Genomic DNA, 19,805 nt, shown 5'->3' on the forward strand with positions numbered 1-19,805 from the left:
TGAAATCCAGCAAATCATAAATTGAACTTAACTATGGATGGTCATTCAATCCACTTTCTGTAACCAAAGGCAAGCCATTTTGATTCAAATTATGATGTTGTATCTATATCTCCATATGCAAGCATTAAAATTCGAGAATCTCTTTCTGAGCGTGGGTGGATTTACCTTTTTAGAAAATTTGTTCAAAATATGTCATATGCGCATAATCTATGACATGTAGTTGCAAATGGCGGATTCAAGAATTTTTATGGGGGTGAGCTAATTTTTTTTTTTTTTTTGCGATATTTATTATAATGGTGGTTATTTTTTTCCCCATATAACAGTGGTTATGGTTAACCATCATCATATAAGCCATGCTTTAGGAAGTAAAGGTAACTTAAAAGAACACAGAAGAATCTCAGAGGAATTGAAAAGTTTAGAAATTTAGTAAAATGCTTCTTGTCTAAATTCAGAACGGAGCTTCAGAAAGTAGAAATTGAAAGAAAGATATGAGAAATAATAGAAGTATCGAGATGAGCTCTGATATCATCATAACAATATGGATTGAGCAGAAGAAAGATTATAGCAGAAAAATAATTACAGAGAAAACTAGAACCTCATGTGTTTATATTTGTATCTTTAATCTCCAATTAAACAATTTAAAGGTTTTCATGAAAAAAAAAATTATCAGAAAATAATGAATTGCAATAGACAAAATGGAGTAGGACAAAGAGGAAATTATCATTTACCTTTCTAATAAACAACCCATTATATTACCTTTATAGAGCAAGTGAGGCCTTGCTTTGGGGGGTGGTGAGGCCAATATGAGCACATATCAACAACATTTGTTATATTAAAAGTATTTATCTTTATAATAAAAATGTATCACACGAACTCCAAAGTTACTTCATATGGATTTCAATCAATCTAACAGTTGGGATTATACAGAGATGGACTTATTTCTAAATAAAGGTGTAGACTAATATTTGATTTACCTAGTTTGAGCTCGGACAACTTAGCCTAAGTTGTATATTCTAAAAATTCAGCATTGGGTTGGAGCCCACTCCAGCCCACAGTTAGATCCGCTTATGTGTAGTTGGAAGAACTTGCACAATCGCCTTTGATATGGCTCATCAACATAAATTTTATAATTTTTTTTCTTTGGTTTATTGCTGACATATACATCATGTAATCCATATATAATATATGACTATAAATAAATATAGACTCAAAATGCATAAATTGAGCACCACATGAATTTACTGTCCCAAAAAACACTCTACAATCATTTTCATTTTGAGGGGGGAGGAAGCCATTGTTCTTCCTCCTCTCTCTCTCATCCTCCCTTCCTCCCTTCTTCTCTTCTTCCCAATTTTGTAATGATTTTCCTTCACTCATCACAAATGGATGCGTCTTGGTATTGGATCTCCATCTGCATTTTGGTGTCGGATTTCTACCACCATCATTTTTGTAGTTTCTTTATGTTTGGAATAAGTCGCATAGACTTTTTGAGTTTTTTGTGTAGTTTTTACTTCTATTTTGTGAGAGCTTTTCACATCTCCTTTGTGAGAGTTTTAATTGCATTTTTATGGCTTGGATTTTTCAAGCTTTATCTATTTTCGGTTATTCTGAGTTTGCAATCTTAGTTGGGATGTCTATACCAAATTTCTTGCTTGATCGTTAGTGGAGGAGCCCTAGATTGTCTTAATTTTGATGTTAGATCGCTCAGTTATTGTAATGGCTCTTTGTGGTTAGTTATTTTTCTGATTGAATTATAAATGTAATTCCATAATTTTAAAATTAAAAAAAAAGAGGCTAAAATGTAATAATATTATCGAACTCAATGAGCAGTCATAACTTTAGTTGTAGAGTAATTTCATTCATAGCTCCTGCAATAGTTTAGAGCTCTATGATTTGTACCCACTAGAAAGCAAATAGAGCACTAGTATTAGGAGGCGATGGTTCTGTTGATATACATGCAGGTAAACCAAGCATAGTAGGTCGTGTGAAATAATGTGACAAATATGGGTGGCACATGGGTGAGCATGAAGAGTGGTAGCCTTATATCCTTGTCACTTAGCCCAAAGACCCCATCAAAATATATGCTTGTACGTTTGGCCAACTTTGAGGGAACATGGGGTGCCATAGCTGGCTTACAATACTTGCGCTAAAACACAAAAACAAAATCTCAATCTGATCATCTTTTTGTTGGGGTCCATTTGCTAAATTGCCTACCCTAATCTAATCTCCATCTCTCCACATTGCTTTTCAAGATTTGGAGGACAATTTTTTATTAGTGGTTGGTGGGGGAGGAGGGGGTGTTAGTTTTGGAAGCGGGATTTAAGAGAGGTGATATAAATGGGATTTTACTTTTCCAGTTTTCACCATATATATCCAATTTCCATATCCAATAATTTGAGAGAGAGAGAGAGAGAGAGAGAGAGAGAGAGAGAGAGAGATGAGTGATCACATCATATGGGTCGGTGACCGACAAGTCTAGTGTCTTCAAAGCATTGTAGCTTTGGTCATTTGGTGGGTAGTAAACATCAAATAGGAGGCCGGAAAATGAAGGGGGATTGGCAATATGCTCACCAATACTCACAACTACACAAGCTGTCTTAGGAGAGGTCACAACAAGTAACCCTAGCTCCAAGATAAGTCACAAAATCTCATCTAAAGTGGCAGCAAGAAATTATGGCTTCACTCTTTTTTCTTTGGCAACTTTGACTATAATGCTTGTTTAGATGTGTGCCAAATAAAAGAAAAGATGTGGGACCAAATTCATGGTTCATATTGATATGTGCCTGATCATTATTTCAACGGTGCTTCGATGTGCTTTAAATGGTTTCATAATATGTGATATGCAGCATCATGCTAGACTTGCTACTAGTGCAAATCTAGGGTTTGGTAAGAAGCAAGCAACTTTAGCTGTTGTTTTGTCACCTCTTGTCCCACACAGCCATAAACAAACTTCTTTGGCGTTGGGAGGTCTTAATTTCTTCTTTGACCTTCTTAATTAACTGCAATGTTCACCAATCTCCTACTAACTATATACTCATTAATTCAAGCATTATACAAACATAAGTTAGGCTAGTTGGTCAAAATAGTGTGTCTACCCTCTTGCATTTGTGTTCAACTCTCTCCTCGTACATTAGAGTAGTTTGAAATATCACTTTAATAGTAAAAAAAAATTATTAATTCAAGCATTATGACAGGAAGAAGGAAGAATACTTGCATTGAAGGGACCAGGGTGGTCCATGAACCATGATGGCCATGACCAATCTGATCACATTTTGCATGAAATGGTTAGGGTTCTTGACTGGTACATAATCACCCATGCGCCCTTGAGACCAGAATTGTCAATGTGAGTGCAGAGTGTAAGTCACTCGCATGTGGCATGTGTGGGCCGGATCATTAATAATAAAACGGTGCTGATGTAAAACCTAGCTACTTTCTTTATATATAAAAAAACTATCTACTTAATGCATCACTGTCATTACCAAACAAACACCAAAATGTAAATAATAATCTAATCATCATTATAGCACAAATTAAGTATTTGATCTTCATGATCAAGTAGTACTTCAATTTCTTCCCATCTCCGCAAACATGATTTTCCTTTATATTTTCCAATTTTGGTAGGTATGCGTCTCCTATCATGCCACTTACTTTCCTTGTAATGCTAAAAACCGTGATGGTTGTGTTTTATCACTTTACTTTTACTTTCCTTATATATAAAATTTGAGTAATTATCTTTCATTGTAATCAACCAGTGTCAATTCACAATACTTGATACATTACCGATATTTACACGAATGAAGTTATTTATAGGCCGAAAGTGGCCTTGACATCTTCCATTTTCTCAATTATATATATAAAGTGTAGTCATAGATTGCAATGAGGAATCTTATGATTTTAAGTTTGTGGCGTCCTCATATATAAAATTCTACATCCTTTCATACATAGTATGTTGATATCTAATAAATTGACAGTGTACGTATTAAGTATTGTAAATTGATATATGTAGTCACTTCCCATTTGAATGTACAAGCACCCTTCTCTCTGTTGTATAAACAGATTTTCAAACATGAAAATGTGGCCATTTAAGGCATCAAAATAAAATAGTTTTGCATCACATGTAGGTTGTAGCTGTAGACTTGTAGACTTGTTGTTGGAAGGATGAGAGGCCAAGGGATAGCTGAGGCTCCACCGTCCAGTCCAACCGGTCCACCATGAAAAGGTGACGACCCAGCTGAAGAAAGGTGACTGATATCATCCACATTAATCCAAATTAATGTCAATAATTTCATACAAGAATCTTTGCATAAAAAATAAAATAAATTCATACAAGAATCCAACTGTGGTAGGAGAGACGTCTAATATTAAGCTTAAGTGCATCTAAATCCCAAAGTTGCAATTTGGTAGTGTTTTTCTATACTTTTAGAAGAAAATATTGAGAGTTTGCAATTGCTAACGTAAAGCTTAGACATGTACAGCTCCCCACTTGTTCATTCTTTATATATGGCAGCTTTGTGTACAAAGTGTTCTTATTATATACAGTATTGATTCAATGTAGATAGAAATACATGTGGAACTTTGCTAGATAAATTACAAAATATTGATTTAGTATCATTTGATTTGCTAAAAGTAGTATAAACTATTAAAACTTAGATTCCCCAGCAATGAAATCAGATCAATATATAGATTCCCCAGCCATAATCGTGCAAACCTCCAACCACACTGTATAATGCATTTTCTTAAATAATAAAAAGATGAGATGTTATTGACACTCCAAAAATCCATCATCATACACTATCTTATCAATATATAGAGAAAAAAATATATTGTATAGAATGACTACTTAAGAGTAGTAGTAACATTTCTTTAAAGAATCAAGATTTTTGTTTTGGCCAAAGTTAGAAGGAGGAGGCCGATTTTTTCACACACACACACACTACCAAGGTGTCATGAGGTTTCAAAGTGAAACCACTAATCTGCTAGTAAATGTTCTTGTCAACTGGGCTAGACCCCCTCTGCTAAAGAATTGAGATTTTTATTTATTACACAAAGGTGATAGTATTTTATTGATAGTGAGGGATAAAATAAGTATAAAAACCGAGAAATGTGCTAGAGGATTAGGTGAGTATCTCAACACCAAATGGGCTTTTAGAATAAGCGATAGTTTTTATTTATTGATAAATAAAACAAAAGTACAAATATGTGTGGAATATGGGTAAATATTCTCTAGTGACCAAATGCAATAATATGTTAAATTGATATGGAGAGAATCATACACAACCAATAATGACTAATCTTTCATTAAATTGCTAATCTAACATGATGACAACTACACAATTAAGGGCTCCGTTCATTCTACTCCTTTCCATGAATAAGCCTAAAGGCATATTTGGCAAAATTATTTAGTACAATCCGTGGTATCTAATAAGGGAAGAATATGTATAATTGGTAGGTTTATTTAAAGTAAGATTGATAAATCGGCCAAAAATAGGAAAACAACATACGTACGAATTTGATACGTTAGTGTGTTATATAATTTTATTTTGTAACAAAAAATTATGGGTCTAAATATGTTACTATACTAAAATTTAATTTCCATTAGGGTTTCATGGTTGCCCTTGTTTTGAGAGAAAAGAAACAAAATGTAAAAGGTTGATTAATAATGGACTTCCTTTTTGTTTCGTACTTATATATGCTAATCAAACACACGTATTACGATCCCTCAACAAAGAATTAAAAGAAAAGACAGCAAAACTATGTAGCACGAGCAACTCAATAGGGCCACGGGGAAGAGACATGATGAAAGATTACCAAAGCAATGAAAAGGAAGAGAAATTATTCCTTGAATCCAGAAATATGCAGAACCCCAAAAAAAGAACATTATGCAGATCTTAAGCAGGGGTAGATTAGTCATTTGGGTTCCCTTAAACACTTTTCTCCTCCCCTCCATATCCACACACCGAAAAGTGAAAAATGATGACAAAAGTGGGCAATATTTTCAAAAGTAACGACAAACGACAGCACAACTCTCAGAATATTATTACTTAAAATGTCAATGGATTTTTCAATTCACAATAGTTTCCAAGATTAAGAAAACTTACAAAATGAGTTTTTATATATATTATTTTTGTTGCTGGGAAAATTACAAAATGTGTTACTTTTTTACTTCCTCATTCTCTTTCTTGCCTTTACAGTTCATGAGTCATCAAATAGTGACAGTTCCCAATCTGTCAAATATACTACACAAAACCCAATAAAGAGAGGAGTAGTGGAAGTCTCCTGTTTGAGGAGAAAACAGAGTAAATAGAGAGAAAATGGGGTGAAACTGTAATGTATGCAGCTGGAGTTTTCCAATCATAGCTGCTGATCAGAACCCCATTTCCAGTTTTTCATTCCCTTGGCATGTACTTGATCCAAACGGAGCAGAAAGAATCAGTCTTTTCAGTCTCTATTGAAACTCATTTGCTTTACATGTGAAAGCTGTTGTGTGTACCCTTGAATGGTAGCTTTGCATTGTCTATCAGAACCCACCACTGAAATCATTCATTGAGTAAGGTTTTAATCTTATGGTTCATTAAGGATTAGATTTTGCAGTTTTTATGAAGAACATCTGCTCAAAACTAATGCATTTATGTTTCTTTGATTTGTAGGTTCACTTGTTGATTGGAAATCCAGCACCGGCTGTCAGTCAATCTTCTGGTAAGTTCCTGATCTTATGTTTAATAAAAGAGTCAATCTTTTTTTTCTTCTTCTTTTTTTTTTTTTTTTTTTTGGAAACCATTTGCAAAATAAAAAGCTCATCTTTGAGTGGTATGTTGGTTTGCCCATGAACTCCTTCCTGTTTTTGATCATTGTGTTGGTTTTTTGTTTTAGTAGTTCAGGTATGGCTTCTCATTTTGCGAAGTGTTGATTAGCTGAAAAAGCTCCTTTATTCTGAGTTTTATTGTGGTCAATTTCTGGATCACCTAGTTTTTGTATTTTCCAATTTGTAGCACTTACATGAATTTTGATTTCTCATATATCAAAGACAACCTCAGTTTGCCACATTGTTTGTTTTTTTCTTGATGTCCTCTTGCTTAGTGTTACTTATTTTCTTCCCTTGGATCAATTGCATCTGTCTAATAGAGCAGGCAATCTGCAATTTCCTATCATTGGTTTTGTCTTGATAACTTCTTGCTGTTAGAACTTTATGCCATTCCAACGATCTCTTTAAAGTTTTCTTGCACTTACATTTTCTTTGCTGATTTTGGTGTCCAGGCAGGAGTGAGATATATAGAACTGTAAAGCCTCCTTTGGAGTATTGAGCTGTGGAAGTTCATTGAGCTGATAATCTGGCCTGGATCCATCATCTGGGGGTTTATTACTGGTACAAGGATCAGGCCTTTCCCAGGTCAAAACCAGTTCTGTTGTTGTGCTGCGCTGGAGTCATGGCAACCCTGTTACATTCTGAGTCCAGACGCTTATATTCTTGGTGGTGGGACAGTCATATTAGCCCAAAGAATTCAAAATGGCTTCAGGAAAATCTTACAGGTCTTGATATTTTCCTTGCATTTATTTGGTACTGTACTAATTACCTGATAGAAACTTCCAATTGTTTCTATCTCACTGTGTATTAGGAACTTTATTTAGTAAGGTTTGGATTGAAATCAATTTTATTCAGATGCATATATAAACTCTGCACTAATTATATAGCCTCTAATCACATATGACGGTGAGTCATAACAACAAGACATAGCATTTTGGTAGTGTTGCATGGATACCAACATAAAGATCTTAAGTAAAATATGCCTGCATTCTTCTTTTTTGGATGTTAATTTTAAAAACTAAAGATCCCCTTTCTTAATCCTTCTGTTTTCAAATGATTAGGAAAGGAGAGACAGGACAGAGACAAAAGAGATGTGATAGTGGAGGGGGGAGAATAGATAGAACTAACACTAAGTACTGAAAACCATTTATGATTATCTTCAATTTTTATTTTATAAACCATTCTATACGTGGCCAGCCGTGTTCACACGCCTGGTTAGGATCTGTTTGGCCAACATAGGCGATATGCCTATGTATAATTTTTTCATGGCTTGTCACTTTTCTATCAAACTACCATCAAGATCATCCATGTTAATTTGAACATGAAACTAGATTGTGTTCAGCTAAACCAAAAATGAATGGAAACAAGATATAGTGATGTTAGGATGATACAATGTCAAGTATATGCAATATGTTTTTAAAGGAATTTTCAGGTCATAGTAGATAAGGAATATAAAAAATAAATAAAAAATTATATATCTGAACTACAAACACTAGTTTGGTCACCCTTAAAGGCTTCACTTCTGGACCTTGATCATTTTTTTATGTTCTATGCATGCTGCTGTGTATATTCCAAACCTGCGGGGTTTTTCTGATGAATATGTTTTTGTGTGTGAAGAAGTCTAAAAAAAGAAGCAATACAAATATCTTTTCATTTTCATTGTAGGAATGGGAAATGTGTCGGCTTTAGAAGTACAAGAAGTTAATGGTCCAAGCATGAATTGAACCATCTAAAATGGTGTCAGAAACAAAAGAATGATAACGTGCAGTTCATATTTGCTACTCATTAAAGAGTTATATCAATCCAAATTCTTGCTAGAAAGTTGCTCTCAACCTGGAATTCCTTGAAACTTTAAAGAGATTGTATAGTTGCTTAATCAAATGATACTTGTCTGTTGGATTTCGTTTTATCTCCTCAGCATGTGTACTTGAGCATGTTTTTGCATACGGATGTCTTCGGAATTTTCAGGCTACATTCTTAATCAACCCTAAATCTTATTATGCAGACATGGATGCCAAAGTCAAAGCAATGATCAAGCTCATTGAAGAAGATGCAGATTCTTTTGCAAGGAGGGCAGAAATGTACTACAAAAAACGCCCAGAGCTCATGAAACTGGTTGAGGAATTCTATCGAGCTTATCGTGCGTTAGCAGAGAGGTACGATCATGCAACTGTGGAGCTGCGCCAGGCTCATCGAACCATGGCAGAAGCGTTTCCCAACCAAGTACCTTATGTATTGGCAGATGAATCACCCTCAGGCTCTTCTGGCCCAGACGTTGAACCTCATACACCAGAAATTCCACATCCAGTTCGTGCCTTATTTGACGCAGATGATTTGCATAAGGATGCACTGGGACTCTCATCAACTAACTTACAAGCTTTGAAAAGGAATGGTTCAGTAGACTCTGAATCAGGAATAAGCAAAAGAGGTCTGAAACAGGTCAATGAGATGTTCAATCCAGGAGAAGTGCCAAATAATTTAAAGGTTGCGGAGGGAAGGATGAGAGAAGGCTCAAGTTTCCAAGAAGCAGAAGAGAGCAAACAAAAGTTGCAAAGTGGGTACTCTCAGTTAACAAGTGAGAACCAGAGTCTCAAGACCCAGGTTCTTTCTCAATCTGAGCGTGCTGCAAAAGCTGAAACTGAAGTTCAAACCTTAAAGAAAACTCTAGATGAGATACAAGCTGAAAAAGACACAGTCCTTCTTCAGTACGAGCAGAGTTTGGAGAAGTTATCTAAACTGGGGAGAGAACTAAATGATGCACAAATGGCTGTTGGAGGGCTCGATGAACGAGCAAGCAAAGCTGATATTGAAACTACAATATTGAAGGAAACCCTTGTGGAATTAGAAGCGGAGAGGGATGCTGGTCTTCTTCAGTACAATCGTTGTTTGGAAAGGATATCTAGCCTGGAGAGCATGTTATCTTTTGCCCAAAGGGATGCAAAAGGACTTAATGAGCGAGCTATTAAAGCAGAAACTGAAGCTCAAAATCTCAAGCAAGAGCTTTCTAAACTAGAGGCTGAAAAGGAAGGTTTTTTTCTTCAGTACAAGCAATGTCTTGAGCAGATATCTGTTCTGGAGACTAAAATCTCAGTTTCTGAGGAAAATTCCAGAATGCTTAATGAACAAATTGAAAGAGCTGAAGGTGAAATCAAATCTCTGAAGGAATCTCTGGCTATACTGAAGGAAGAGAAAGAAGCTGCAGCTCTTCAATACAAGCAGTGCATGGATACAATTTCTAAGATGGAAAGTGAAATTTCTCATGCTCAAGCAGATGCTGAACGACTGAAAAGCGAAATTTTGACAGGGGCAGCAAACTTAAAGAGTGCCGAAGAACAATGCGTTCTCTTGGAGAGATCAAATCAGTCTCTGCGGTTAGAGGCGGACGGTCTGCTGAAGAAGATTACAAGTAAAGATCAAGAACTTTTAGAGAAGAATGAAGAGATGGAGAAATTTCAGATTCTGATGCAGGAGGAGCACTTGCGGTTTGTGCAAGCTGAAGCCACTCTCCAAGCTCTACAGAAGTTGCACTCCCAATCCCAAGAGGCGCAGAAAGCTTTAGCACTGGAGTTCAAAAATGGCCTTCAAATGTTGAAGGACTTGGAGATACGCAAACAAGGTATGGAGGATGATATCCAGCAGGTTAAGGAGGAAAATAAGAGCTTAAGTGAATTGAATTTTTCTTGCACTATCTCGATAAAGAATCTGCAAGATGAAATCGTTAACATCAAAGAGATGAAAGAGAAACTTGAACAGGAGGTTGCGCTAAAATCAGACCAAAGCAATGCCCTCCAGCAGCATATATTCGACTTGGAGGAGGAAATTAAGGGATTGAACAAAAGATACCAGGCTATGGCGGAGCAGGTGGAATCAGCAGGTTTAAATCCTGAATGCTTTGAGTCATCTGTGAAAGACTTGCAAAATGAAAAAGCAAAGCTGAAAGATATCTGCACAAGGGACAGAGAAGAGAGAGAACTTCTTTATGAGAAATTGAAGGATATGGGTAAACTTTCAAAGGAGAATGCCGTTCTGGAGAGTTCGCTGTTGGGGTTGAATGGTGAGTTGGAGGGTTTGAGAGAGAAGGTCAAAGAATTGCAGGAGTCTTGCCAGTTTCTCCAGGGAGAAAAATCCATTCTTGTTGCTGAGAAAGCTATCCTGCTTTCTCAGTTACAAATTATCACTCAGAATATGCAGAAGCTTTTTGAGAAGAACACCTTGCTGGAAAATTCCCTCTCTGGTGCAAATATTGAGCTTGAACGGTTGAGAGCAAGATCAAAGAGCTTGGAAGAGTTGTGCCAGTTACTCAATAATGAGAAGTGCAATCTTCTTAATGAGAGAGGCACCCTTGTATTTCAGTTAAAAGATGTTGAACAGAGACTGCGAAACCTGGAAAAGCGGTTTACAAAATTAGAGAAAAAATATTCAAAGCTGGAGAAGGAGAAAGGCTCCACACTTAATGTTGTAGAGGAACTATGGGGTTCCCTTCATGCAGAAAAACGAGAGCGTGCAAGTTATATACGGTCAAGTGAGGCTCGGTTAGCAGGTTTGGAAAACAATTTCCATGTCATGCAGGAAGAAAGGAGGCTGGGAAAGAAAGAATTTGAAGAAGAACTAGATAAAGCTCTAAATGCCCAGATTGAGATCTTTGTCCTTCAGAAGTTTATAGAAGATCTGGAAGAGAAGAATTTTGCATTATTAATTGAGAGTCAGAGACATGTTGAGGCATCCAAATTTTCTGATAAGCTGATCGCAGAATTGGAGAATGAAAATCTTGAGTTACAGGTGGAAGAAGAATTCTTGGTGGGAGAAATCGAAAAGTTAAGGCTGGGAATTCGTCAAGTGTTCAGGGCTCTTCAAACTGAACCAGATAGCCATGAAAATAAGAGTGGACAAGAGCAAGTACCTGTGCCGCACATTTTGAATACTATTAAGGACTTGAAAACGTCTTTGTTTAGGAGCAAGGATGAGGAACAACAGTTGCTGGTTGAGAAGTCAGTGCTCTTAACTTTACTTGAGCAGATGAGATTAGAGGGTGCAGAGATAGAATTAGCAAAACAACTCTTCAAGCAGGAGTATGAGATTATGGTAGACCATTGTTCTATGCTACAAAAAGAGAAGCATGAGCTTCTAGAGATGACGAGGCAGCTGAGGTTGGAAGTGACCAAGAAAGAGCACAAGGAGGAAACATTAGAGGCACAATTGCAAACGCTTCAAGCTAAGGTGGAAAATTTTCAGGATGCTTATGTGGTTTTGCACAAAGAGAATTCCAAGGTGCTTGAAGAGAGAAGATCTTTGCATAAGAAAGTTTTGGACCTGAAAGAGGAAAAGAAAATGCTTGAAGAGGAGAATAGTGTTAATTTCCATGAAGCACTAGCTTTCAGCAACCTCTCTTTGGTTTTAGAGAGCTTCACAATTGAAAAAGCTGCGGAACTAAAAGCACTTGCTGAAGATCTCAACACCCTCTTTGTAATTAACAATGACCTCAAAGAGGCCGTTGGAATATTGGAGGAGAATTTAGTGATGAAAGAAGTAGAAAATCTACATCTGAATGACACGGTCCAATTGTTGGACAAGGAACTGAGTGAAGCCAATGACTTAAATGGTCAACTAAGCCATCAAATTGCAGTTGGAAAGGATTATCTGAAACAGAAAACCATGAAGCTCTCAGAGGCAGAAGAGAAGCTTGAAAAGACAGAGGAATTGAATCTGCAATTATGTAGAACATTTCAGGAACTGAAGATGGAATATGAAGAATCAAAAATTGTGAAAGAAAATTGTGAGAAGCAGATTCTTGAACTATCTGAAGGTAGCACAAATCAGAAAAAGGAAATCATTGGCCTTTGTGAAGCGAATGAAATTCTGGAGAATGAAATCTTGTGTAAAGCAATTGAAAAAGAAATAGAAAATCTACATATGAATGAGACAGTGCAATTGTTGGACAAGGATCTTTGTGAAGCCAAGGACTCAAAAGCTCAGCTAAGCCATCAAATATTAGCTGGAATGAATTCTCTGAAACAGAAAACCATGGAGCTCTCAGAAGTTGAAGAGAAGCTTAGAAAGACAGGGGACTTGAATGTGGAATTGTGCAGAACCATTCAGGAACTGAGGATGGAAAATGAAGATTCAAAACTAATGAGAGAAAATTGTGAGAAGCAGATTCTAGAACTATCGAAAGATAACTCAAATCAGAAAAATGAAATTGATAGCCTTCACAAAGCAAATGGAACTCTGGAGATTGAAGTGGGCATCTTAAGTGAAGTAATTGAAGAACATAGAATTAGAGAAGAGAATTTGAATTCAGAGCTGCAAGAAAGAAGCAATGACTTTGAACTCTGGGAGGCTGAGGCTGCAACATTCTATTTTGATTTTCAAGTTTCTGCTGTCCGTGAAGTTTTTCTTGAAAATAAAGTTAATGAGCTTTCTGAAGTTTGTGAGAGTCTTAAAGATGAAAGTGCTACAAAAGGTGTGGAGCTTGAACAAATGAAAGAAAGAGTTAGCTCCTTAGAAGGTGAAGTTGGAGGACTGATGGCCCAAATGTCTGCATATGTTCCTGTTGTAGCCTCATTGAGAGAGAATGTAGCATCTCTTCAGCACAATGCCGTTCTTAGAACAAAGCTTCTTGTGGAAAGCAATCAACAATATAAGGTAATATTTTGCCTCTTTTGAGAAACATTAATGATCATGATGATTCAGAAGTTACAATCTGAGCTAGGTAGTTGCTCCATTTTTGGTTTTGACAGCATGAACCCAAATTAATTGGCTTGAATTTCAAGGGAACCTTCAAGAACATAGAAGTGTATCTGTTTAGTGTGTGTTTTTGGCCAATTGGCATGGAGGAAATGTGTATCTAACTGCTATCATAAGTTCACATAAAATTCCAGTTAGTTCTGAGAGTCGTTTATATTAAACTTAAAACATTCTTGTTCTGGTGAAGGCCTTCGGAACAGAAACATATTTGAGAAAACAAGTCTGCAAGTTGTCTTGAAGTCTTGATTTTCTCGACTGAGACATGTAGTTTTTGCATGCATAATTTTAGTCTTAGTGCTAAAACCTAATACTTAATTAACATGCTTGTGTCTGATTGCACCACTCTGACCATTGCCATTGCCAGCTGCTGCTCTTCTTCTTTCTTCTAATTAACTTTTTGCTTCTAGGATATTGAACCACAAAATTATCTACATCAAAAGATCTGTCAGGATTCCAGAGAAGATCAAAGCACATTGGTACCAGACGGAATTTCAGAATTGGAAAAAATGCAGACTATGATCAAAGAAGTTGAAAAGATGTTTGTAGAAGAAACAGAAAGGCTTGCAATTGAAGCAGTTGAAAAGGCAATGGTGGAAGAAATGGAAAGGCTTGCAACTCAGGAAAGTACAAAAAACACCAACATCAAAGTGGAGGTTTCCGTGGAGATCGAAGAGCTAAAATCAAAAGGTACCTCACTTCAAGGAAAGGGCAGTAAAAGTGAAGAGCTGAAACTTGTGAATGAGTTTACTGATGAAAATCTCAAGTTGCAGAGGATGAAATCTGATAATGGGACTTCGATGAAAGATATTCCGCTTGATCATGTTTCAGATTGTTCATTTTATGGAAGAAGCGGGAGAGATAATGGTGGGGCGGATGATCAAATGCTTGAGTTATGGGAAACTGCCGAACAACACTGCCATCAGGATCCAGTGGCCAGTGAGATAGAAAATCAGGCATCTGCACCAAGGGAAGATGTGGCTTACCATCGGTTTGCAGATTCGCAGAAGATCATTCAAAATTCTTCTTCGGAAGTTCAGGTTGAGAAGGAGTTGGGCATTGACAAGCTGGAGGTGTCCCTTAATATTCAAGGGCCAAGTCATGAAGGCAAGAAGGAAAAGATATTGGAGAGACTTGCTTCTGATGCTCAGAAACTGATAAGTCTGCAAACAATTGCTCAAGATTTGAATAAGAAGATGGAGACAAACAAGAAGGGTAGAAAGGCAAATGGCACTGAATATGAAACAGTCAAGACACACTTGCATGAAGTTGAGGAGGCAGTTGTGCAGCTAGCAGAAATTAATGATCAATTGAAAAAGAATATCGAAGAGTCTCCGTTGAACGAGCAGACGTCCATGGAGTTGGAGGAGGCTGGAAATGTCTGGAGAGAGAGAATACTCGAACAGGCAAGTAAAGGGTCTGAGAAGATTGGAAGGTTGCAGTTTGAGTTACAGAACATTCACTATATTTTGCTGAAATTGGAGGATGAAAACAAAAACAAAGGGAGGAATGGATTTTACGTAAGTAGAACAGGTGTTCTCCTGAAGGATTTTATTTACAGTGGCAGAAGTAGTGAGAGGCGCAAGAAGGCTCGTGTGTGTGGGTGTATGAGACCCTCCACAAATGGAGACTGAGGAAGTAACCACTTTAGAGGGAAGCATATTTTATTTGCGTTTAAGTTTTCATTCCATGAAATGGTCCTAATATTATTACCTTAAGCAAATCATTTCTTGGATTAGTTGGTGAAAACTGAACTGTATTAGCTCAGATTCTCTGTAAGATTTAGGCTTGATCTAATCAAAATAAGATGCTTCCTTCTGCTTTTCATCTCATAAACTGTAGAAACTTACTAATTTTTATTGGAGAAACTCAAAATAATACAAGCTTTTTTTTTTCTTCAATTCAAATGTTTTCCAATAAGATGGGAAATGGATGGAGTTGAATATTAACCGGATTTTTAACCGAGACCTTGGATGTGGTACAACATCTGAAGCAGGAATTTAATGGATGTAATGCTTAATGATCCTCAATTTCAGATTTCTGTACATATCTTTTTTACCAAATTATTATTATTTTTTATAGTGGTGATTCTGTTGGCATAATTCAATTCAACCGATCATATATTGGCAACGACAATCAGGGAGAGACAAATGCTCTAACTCTTTGAAACAACACTTTATTTATAAAGAGTAACATTATTAACCCGAAGTACTCACCTCACCTATCCACTCTAAAATCTGCCAAAGTCTACAAAATATCACCATTGCCTCGCCCAGTGAGCCCACCCTCATTGCATCCAAGTTTGAATCCGAATCTTCTCACAATTGATTAGATTAACTTAGAGTAAATTAGACCATCACTGATATGGAAGTAATGCCCATTGCCCCTTGAGTTGGGAGCTATCTTAGGCCTTAGGGGCGAAGCTCTAGGCCTTAAGTTGGGGGGCTTGGTCATGAAGCAACGCCAACACCCTTCTTGTATTTCATTTCCTTGGAGCACCCACTTAAACTTGAGGGCTGGCTTTGGCATTGTGGCAGTGCCTCAGGCAGCTAATGTCTTTTTTATTTATACATAAATCAGGACTCTGAAATCGGCGACTGCCTTCAAAATTGGTGAAGGTGAAAAATAGCTTCCCAACACTTCAAACTGACATAGGGAAAGGATCAAAACACATCTGCCGTTCAGCCTTTCTACATGTTTTGCCTGTCGACTTTAATTGTACTGATTGAATAAAGGAAAAAATCCTTCTATAAAACAATAAGCGGAGTGACGCTATTTGGCATGTACTTTTGGTACACATTACATGGTAGATCGAATAGGAATAATATAACTGAGAATGTAAAAAGCAGGATTCAAAGATAATCTCGGATTATAAATATAATAAAAACTTAGTATTTGGATTAAAGCACAAAATTTCGGTCATGCAACTTTCTTTTCCTCACAGCTAGAACATAACAAGCAGCAAGTAATACGGTCTTCAAGTTCACAAAACATAAATCGAGCAACTCTAAAATAGAAGAAAATGAACAAAGGCTGCATTTAAGCTCCAACGATTTCTGGTGGGGGCTCAGTCACTGCTTCTTCAGCAGGTCTTTCAACCTTCTGACCAACATCTTCATTACCACCATGGACCTACAGATACAAAGTCCATTTTACTTCATCAATATCCAGCTACTGTCGAAATGCATTAGTGCGTGACAGATCATGATGCAAAAATGCCACCAAAAATGATTTGAGATAAAGCAGATGTCATGGAATGAAGGGTTTCAAACTATTTATCCTCAGAATGAATATAATAATGACAGATAAGCTCGAGTATTCCAGAAGTACTATGGTCAGGGCTCATTTATATCTTAATAATGTTACAAATGCCAAAAAATGTTTGCACTGTCAGTCAACTCTGCATGCTAAAACAGAATAAGGGCATACCTCCATTAGCTTGGTAAGATCAAACTTTGGTGCTTTCAAGATCTTGACTTTCCGGATGAAGACATTTTGCAATGGATAGATGCTCATGGTTGCCTTCTCAATCTCTTTACCGATACTCTCAGCAATGAACTTGCGAACCAAGTCCTTTAGATCACTAGATGTCGCCTGGGCGACCATGATCTCCCTCATCTTACGGCGGATCTGACAGAATCAATGCAGCATTACATCATGTTACAGCTAAACAAAGACTTCCGACTACACCTAAAAACATAATTTCATGGAAATATTTCTAATATAAACATGTAAACCCTAAAGTCAATATTACCTGTCTAATCTGGCTAGATTGTGCATAACAGGTCCTCTTGACCTGATTTGGACGTCTCTTGGTGAAGCCAATGCAGAACAACCGGAGAGTGTAGTTGTCTGTGGTCTTCACATCCACATGAGCTTCAATTAAAGTTTGCCATTTCCTCACCAATGACCTCAACTTGTCGGTTGTGAAGTTCATTCCCTGAATAATCCAATAAAACATCAGTAGAGGTGGAAATAAATTTATATTAGAAATCATAAAAAAAAATTAAGAAACATATGGACATTATAATTTTCTTACCCAGAAATTTGTAAGAACATTCCTCCCTTGGACATCTTCAGCTCTCAATCGCATCTTTCTGTAAGCATGTTCCTCATCACCCTGAAGGTCAGCAAGCGATACCTCAAAGACTCTATGTTTGAGTCCTTCTGAAGCAATCTGTTAAAATCCCAATGCTTGTTAAGAGTATGAATTATGTGAACAATTAAAGATAGGTGGTGAATGTTCTTATGTCAAAAAGAAATGTTCTTAAGCTCAACTATTGCTTTACAAATGTGCATGAAGAAAGATGTATTGACTATATAATAGCTTTACAATTTTGCATGTCATACGCAACAACAAGAGTACTAAAAGCAATGATGTCAAATTCAAATATCCAGCTTTAAATTCCAGAATAGAATTGAATAAATAAAAAGTTTTAAACTCAGAACTGCGGAAAATATCTCAAACTGACAAGAAAAAGGGGGGGTACTCCAAACATTAGAGCTGGCATTAAAATTCCACTGAGTATTTAACTCAGAAACAAATGCAACAATGGCTCAACTTCACGCTAAAATACATCTGAATAATGCTAACAAAAAAACCATTTTTCATGAATCCCAGTTTTCCAAACAAACAGATAACAGGGTAATCCTAAAACTCTGAACAGATGCAATCCATACATTAAAAATCAGGGCATAACAAGTTCACAGATTATGGTTCAGCAATAACCACAATCTAATCAACAGCAGCCTAACCCACCAACTGATCCAATGAAGCCAGATGCACGCAACTCTACAGACATATATGAGACTAAATCTATCTTCTCAAGAGAAATTAGAATTAGGCTCATCCCACAACTACTTCCGGCGTATACCAGAAATTCACGAAAACAAAACTACTCAAAAACTAAAACAAAAACGAACCCAAATATACACACACACACACACACACACAGATAGAAATAATACCTTGGTTCCCTGAGTACGGGAGACGAGGGTTTTACCCACATTCTTGTTCTGGAACAACGAAGGGGCCTTGATATCATACCAATCCTTCTTGGCAAACGGATCAGCCCTGTATTTTTTCAAATACACATACAAATACAAATCAATAAATCAATAAATGGGCAAGATTAATACTTATGAACCAAATTGTATGAAATGAAAAATGAAAACAAAACTACACAAAAGAATAGATCTGTAGTAAATCATGAGTAGATGTAAAAAATGAGCTTACGCTTTCTTCTTTCCTCCTTTCTTGGACTTGGAAATCCTCTTGTTCTTCCTGTGTCAAACAAAGCTCAATGTGTCAGTGACTCGTTTAGGAATTTAACAGCTGAATATACAAATGCAAAGTATGGAGAAAGTACCCAACGGCCATGGCTGGAGCTTGGAAGAGCTGAAGAGCTCAAGCGTGACCTGCGAGACAGACGAAGTGAGAGTCGAAACGGCTGTGAGAGCAAACCCTTTTCGATGACACAAAAACCCTAGCCCTATCTTATATAAATTGGATAGGTCTTGCCCTTACTGAGCTGGGCTCAGGTTACAGTTGGGCCATATTTTGTAATTTGTTAAAATAACATGACTACTCAAGTTATGACTGGGCCTTATATGAGAAAGCCCAAGAAAAGGCCTAAGTTCTGGGGTCTGGCTCTGGCTCTGACCCAAACCCATTATGTCTATTATGTTGATATAATGGGACACGAGGTCATGTGTTTGATCCCTCCTCCCCAAATATCGGGTAGGCAAAAAAAAAAAAAAAAGTTATGCTCACCTGTTAAGTTGTTAAATACTTGTGAGAGGAGTGAAACTGATCCTCTTGTTTGTCGGCAATTTTTTTTTTTTTTCTAAAAAGTGAGTGGGTGAGAAAATAAACTATAATTAAGTTAGGTCAAAAGTTCGATTTTCTTTCATTGTAACCAAAAGAAAAAACAATTTGGACCAACTTTTAAACATAGAAGTCAACTTTTTGGGTGTGTTTATAAATGGGTTTTGAGTGTGTGTAATGATGGGTTTTGGGTGTGTTTATATATTTCCATGCATTTGGACAACTTCGTCAGATTGAGAGTCCAAAGCAACAAATTGATACCAAAACATGACATACACTACAGTTTTGAAGACATTTATGACTATTTTTTATATACAGAAAACATCAATTCTCATAGATGTACTGGTTATTAGGTACTCTAACCAAATAATGCAATACATGCTGAATTACTGATAAACTACTCATCCAAAAAAAGTTCAATCATACATGCAATAA

General features: G+C 36.7%; 2 protein-coding genes across 3 annotated transcripts; one reads left to right on the forward strand and one right to left on the reverse strand.

Annotated features, from left to right (window-relative positions):
- Positions 1 to 6,181: 6,181 nt before the first annotated feature.
- Positions 6,182 to 15,370, forward strand: LOC103324007 (protein NETWORKED 1A-like). 2 transcript variants are annotated; one of them, XM_008226043.2, is made up of 5 exons: positions 6,182 to 6,547; positions 6,648 to 6,696; positions 7,255 to 7,527; positions 8,808 to 13,444; positions 13,954 to 15,370. In XM_008226043.2, exons 3-5 carry the CDS (start codon positions 7,425 to 7,427, stop codon positions 15,175 to 15,177), a joined length of 5,964 nt encoding a protein of 1,987 aa, XP_008224265.2. In that variant the 5' UTR covers positions 6,182 to 6,547; positions 6,648 to 6,696; positions 7,255 to 7,424; the 3' UTR covers positions 15,178 to 15,370. The 2 variants fall into 2 exon arrangements, with proteins under 2 accessions (XP_008224265.2, XP_088901208.1); XM_089045082.1 differs by having other exon boundaries at positions 6,281 to 6,552.
- Positions 15,371 to 16,394: 1,024 nt separating this feature from the next.
- On the reverse strand, positions 16,395 to 19,036 carry LOC103324006 (small ribosomal subunit protein eS1). The gene is made up of 7 exons (XM_008226042.3): positions 18,913 to 19,036; positions 18,780 to 18,827; positions 18,512 to 18,617; positions 17,583 to 17,720; positions 17,298 to 17,483; positions 16,973 to 17,173; positions 16,395 to 16,675 (listed from the first exon to the last, which is right to left on the reverse strand). The coding sequence occupies exons 1-7, from the start codon at positions 18,921 to 18,923 to the stop codon at positions 16,583 to 16,585; spliced, it is 783 nt and encodes a 260-aa protein (XP_008224264.1). The 5' UTR covers positions 18,924 to 19,036; the 3' UTR covers positions 16,395 to 16,582.
- Positions 19,037 to 19,805: the final 769 nt, after the last annotated feature.

This window comes from Prunus mume, linkage group LG2, assembly GCF_029339155.1.
Source record: "Prunus mume cultivar Tortuosa linkage group LG2, ASM2933915v1, whole genome shotgun sequence".
In the NCBI taxonomy this organism is placed as follows: domain Eukaryota; kingdom Viridiplantae; phylum Streptophyta; class Magnoliopsida; order Rosales; family Rosaceae; genus Prunus; species Prunus mume.